The 5,467-nt window shown below is 45.9% G+C and overlaps 1 protein-coding gene across 1 annotated transcript; it reads left to right on the top strand.

The window, feature by feature from the left end:
* The first annotated feature begins 403 nt into the window (after nt 1-403).
* LOC116977293 (probable G-protein coupled receptor 139) lies at nt 404-1,288 on the top strand. Its single transcript, XM_033027790.1, has one exon. The coding sequence runs from the start codon at nt 404-406 to the stop codon at nt 1,286-1,288; it is 885 nt and encodes a 294-aa protein (XP_032883681.1).
* The last annotated feature ends 4,179 nt before the right edge of the window (nt 1,289-5,467 follow it).

Below are 5,467 nucleotides of genomic sequence, written 5' to 3'. Positions count from 1 at the left end.
ACTGGTGGAACTGTTGCCTCACAGTATCGGAGACCTGGGTTCGATCCTAACCTCAGGTGCTGTCTGCGCAGAATTTACATGTTCTCCCTGTGACTGCGTTGGTTTCCTCCACATGCATCGCTTTCTTCCCAAATTCGCAAGGCTTGCTGATTTGTAGGCTAATTGGCCTCTGTAAATTGTCCCTTGTGTATAGGAAGCAAATGTAGGATAACAGAGCTCATGTGAATGGTCGGCATGGACTCAGTGGACCTTTCTATGATGTATCTTTAAACTGAGTTACATGCTTGGGTTCCCAAACCATGTTTCCTGTCTTTCCCTCAGGGATATCCATTTGTATATCTATTCCTCTCGAAGATGTCTTCTGAAAATACTTTCTTCATTTCTAAATGTTGTAGTCAACTTGATGGCCATTGTGATCCTGTCGAGAGGAAAGTGCGGACTCTCCAGGTGCATCACTCTCTACCTGGTGGCCATGGCAACGGCGGATCTGATGGTCATTTTCACCGATGTGATACTGTACACGATCATTTCTTTTCATTTCCCGGGAACTTATATGGACACCACTCCTGCAAGATCCCTCCTGCTTGTCCTGCTCTCTGCGGCCACCGATGTCTCTGTCTGGCTCACCGTCACTTTCACCTTTGATCGATTTGTTGCCATCTGTTGTCAGAAGCTGAGAAGCAAATATTGCACCACGGAAACTGCCACAGTGGTTCTAACAGTAGTGAGTGTGGTGCTCAGTCTGAAGAACATCCCTCTGTACTTTATATATGAGCCTGAGTATATTGTTGATGATGTACCCTGGGGGAACACCATATCACTGAGTTTTTACACAGAAACTGCATGGGTAGCTTTTGACTTGTTCTGCATTACTTTAACTCCTTGCTTCCCATTCCTTCTGATTCTGCTGCTCAACGCTCTGACTGTCAGATCCATTCTGGTGACGGGTAAAATCCGCAGGAGGCTCCAGAAAAGCAGTAACTGTGAGGATCGCAACGACCCAGAGATGGAGAAGAGAAGGAAATCCATCATCTTGCTCTTCACCATATCAGGCAGTTTTGTAGTTTTGTGGATGACAAGAGTGCTGCATTTTCTTTATTACCGAATCACCAACAAACACGATCTCACGGGTCCGGGCCACATCGCTGAACAAACTGGCTACATGCTGCAGCTTCTGAGCTCCTGCACCAACACCTGTATTTATGTGGTGACCCAGACTAGGTTCAGAGAGCAGCTGAGGGATGCCCTGTTGTACCCATTCACTGCGGTTGTTGCATGGTTTCATTGAATCCACCTTCATAACCATCTTCCCAGTGCCGTCTTCTTAGCCATTCTACTCCCTCTTTCTCTAACTCTGTGAGTATATTGGGTCTGCAAGTAGTGCCCCATGTGTAACCTGACTGGGTGCATCATGGCCTGGTATGGTAATTCCAATGCACAGGGTTACAGGAAGCTGCAGAGAGTGTGGACTTAGTCTGGTCCATCACGGGTACATCAAGAGCATCAAGTTCCTTGGCGTATATATCACCAACAATCTGTCTTGCACCAACCACATCGAATCTAATCCTCCACTTCTTTGAGAGACTGTGGAAGTTCGACATCTCTCCAACAACTCTCACCATCTTATACAGATGCACCATAGAAAACATACTATCCCGTTGCATCACAGCTTGGTTGGAAACAGCTAGTCATAAGACCACAAAAAAATTGTAGATGTAATGTGGTCCATCACATGGACGAGCTTCCCCACCATTGGCTCCATCTAAACTTTACTCTGCCTTATTAAAGCAGTCATATAAACAAGATCCTTTATCACCCTGGTCATTCCCTCTTCTCACCTCTCCCATCAGGAAGAAGGTACAAATGCTTGAAAGAACATGCCACCAGATTCTTCACCACTGTTATCAAACAGCCAAACAGTCCTCCCAAAGCTAGGGCTTGGTCCTAATCCAATGCACAGGGTTACAGGAAGCTGCAGAGAGTGTGGACTTAGCCTGGTCCATCACGGGTACAGCCGTCCACACCATCCTAAGCATCTACGTGATCTACGTCTCTACAAGATGGCGGCGCTTACCATCAAAGATCCCCACCTTCCCGGCCATGCCCTCTCCTTCATGCTTCCATCGGATAAGAGGTACAGAATCCCTCACCACCATGTTCAGGAACTGCTACGTTCCTACAGCCATCAAGTTCTTGAACCAAGCTGCACTGTGAGAACAGCGGACCAAATATCCTCACAATAAATTTCAACACTGGTACTCCAGAAGGATGTGTTCTATACTTGCTATATACTCATGAGTGTGGGTCCAATTTCTGCAAATGAAAGCACTGTGTTGTGCCAAATCTTGGACAATGATGAGAGGGGCAGGAAGGTGAAAGAGAACTTAGTTACATCCAGACAAGTCAACAACCTCTCCTTCAATATCAGCAAGATGAAGGAGCTAATTATTGTCTTTAGGATGCAAGGTGTATACACCCCAGTCAGCATCAAAGTTTCCGAATTGGAAATGGTCAAGAGCATCAAGTTCCTTGGCGTATATACCACCAACAATTTGTCTTGCACCAACCACATTGAAGCTAGTCCTCCACTTCTTTGAGAGACTGTGGAAGTTCGACATCTCTCCAACAACTCTCACCAACTTATACAGATGCACCATTGAAAACATACTATCCCGTTGCATCATAGCTTGGTTGGAAACAGCTCGTCATAAGACCACAAAAAAATTGTAGATGTAATGTGGTCCATCACATGGACGAGCTTCCCCACCATTGGCTCCATCTAAACTTTACTCTGCCTTGTTAAAGCAGTCAACATAAACAAGATCCTTTATCACCCTGGTCATTCCCTCTTCTCACCTCTCCCATCAGGAAGAAGATACAAATGCTTGAAAGAACATGCCACCAGATACTTCACCACTGTTATCAAACAGCCAAACAGTCCTCCCATAAACTTGCGCTTGGTCCTAATCTGAGGTGACCGTTGTCTTGCCAAACATGTTTCATTGTACCGTTGACCCTGTGTTAACCTACATATGACAAATAAAACTGAACTGAACTGAACTGAACTGACTGAAGAGATCTTCCAATTTACTTCATTATGATGTTGGACCTTTTCTCTGTTACTCTAATGCTCCAATGCAGCAACACTATATTCTGCACTCTGGGATGTTTCTCTTTGTTCTACCTGCTGCACTTCTGCATGGCTTGATTGTACTCATGTACAGTATGATTTGATTTGACTGGATAGCAAATAAACAAAAGCTTTACACTGTATCTCAATACAGGTGACAATGATAAACCAATACCAACTCTAATTCTACTTCAACAATGGAACAATAAGGACCATCTCCCAGATGACCATGGAATTGATTTCTAAGTGGTTTTGTACCAATGTCTTGTTTCATGCGCAGTCTTTTTCTTTCCACAGCTTTGTACAATTTATTTAGTGGTATGATTTTGTGTGTTATTTGAGTCCATGTGCCTGTGATGTTGCTGCAAGCGAGATCTTCAATGCATCTGTACCTTACTATACTGTGCAAAATAAAATAAACTCAACTCAACGACTTGACTTAGTGATATTGCTAGAGTCACTGGCTCCTGTTGCAAGGGAACAGGTTCAAGGATCTGACCGATAGAACAGAAAAAGGCTCACACTCCAGTTACAGTATAAATCGTTTATTGGCATCAGAGAGTAAACATCTACTTATCTAGGTTTGCACAAGTCCCCCTCTACAGCAGCACAACTCCCTCTCTGTGCCCCCTTATGAGGAGCTGGTCGCAACCCAGTCCGTCGGTGAGGCCTTCCAGTATACATCGTTTATTGGCAATAGGGAGTGAACATTTACTTATCTAGGTATGTGCAGGACCCAGTCTACAGCAGCATAACTCCCTCTCTCTATGCCCTGTCCGAGGCGCCGGTCACAATCCCAACCCTTTGATGACCTTTTGGAGAACAAAGGAGCACGCTGCAGACGCCTGCTTTATACCAAGTGAAGCAAGAGGCCGTCATAGCAGGCCCAACAACCATTGATGGGACACTGTGGGCCTCCAGCAGTTGTAGCACAATTCCTCCCCCCACATCACCTGCAGTTTCAGCCGTGTACATGGGTCACCTGCAGGAGCAGTGCCAGGAGCAGCATCAGCTGCACCAAAACATGAAGCCAAACAACACAAAAAGCTGGAGAAACTCAGTGGGACAGGCAGCATCTCCGGAGAGAAGGAATGTGACAAGCTGCCTGTCCTGCTGCGTTACTCCAGCTTTTTGTTTCTACCTTTGGTTTAAACCAGCATCTGCAGTTCCTTCATACCCAAGACAAACAACACAGCAGATGCTGGAATCTAGAATTTAAAAAAAGCTGGAAGAACTCAGCAGGTCAAGCGGCACGTGTGGAGGTTAATGCTTTAAAGTTGATGCTTTGGGTTGAGCCTTAGCAGAAGAAAGGTTGCCAGTATTTAGCAGTATAAGACAGGGTGGGACAGAGGGTGGAAGGTGATAGATGGAGCCCATCATTTACCCACCCACCCCACCCCCTCACATTACAATAGACTGGCTATCTGTCCTTTGGAAACAGTGTGGAAACAGAACCTGGCAGAAGGGACTGTTTCCACACGGCCTCTTAAATCAAAAGTCTGAGGAAAGTGTAGACGAGGTTTAACTGGATGCTGCCTTGATTAGAAGGTAATCAAATTGGATTAAAAGCAAAATTGGACTAACTTGGATTATTTTCACTGCCGTTTGAGGTTGAGGCGAGATCTGATAGAAATATATAACATATCAGGGATGATGCCAGGTTCAGCAGTGACCATACCGACACTGGCAGTACTCACATTATATATTTTATTTACATTGGGAAGAAAGTCCAGGACCGCATGGGGGTGCTGTTCTTCACTAGCCGGGACATGTGCAGTGGAGCTGGCAATCTCTGACTTGTCTCAGCAGCTCAGTCCTGGTCTCGAAGGAGGAGGAATGGCAATCTCAGGTTTTTTGTAGTAATTACACCTGATGAAAGTTCTGAAATTAGAAAGACCTCTCATGTCCGGCTGAATCCCCTGCATCCACCACTTCCCTGCCTCAGCACACAGACCTGCCTCTAGCACGTCCAGGTTTCCGTCACCAAACCTAATGGTCCTCCGATCCGTGGCCCCACGGAGTGTGCTGCTGTGCATAAACTGCCATGAGCAGTGTGTCTCAAAGGGCTTTTGGTCAGTGGAAAACCTCAGAAGCTGCCTTGAGGGAGCAGGATCCTCTTAGGAACAATGCAGTTCTCCATTTACAACCCGTTTCGGCCTGTAACCCATGACAACTGCGCTCCTTTGGCCATTTTAACAATTTTTTAATGAGGGATCCAAAGGCACCAGAAATAGGACAACCGCGATTTCCAGCATGAGGCTGCTGGGGCTGTCGATAGTGAGCTGCAACAACTCTTCCTGAGCCCAGGTATTCTTGTGCAGTGCTCTCCAGAACTCA

The sequence above is a fragment of the Amblyraja radiata genome, chromosome 9 (genome assembly GCF_010909765.2).
Source record: "Amblyraja radiata isolate CabotCenter1 chromosome 9, sAmbRad1.1.pri, whole genome shotgun sequence".
In the NCBI taxonomy this organism is placed as follows: Eukaryota; Metazoa; Chordata; class Chondrichthyes; order Rajiformes; family Rajidae; genus Amblyraja; species Amblyraja radiata.
The sequence above is the reverse complement of the archived record's forward strand: the minus strand, read 5'-3'. Positions and strand labels throughout refer to the sequence as shown.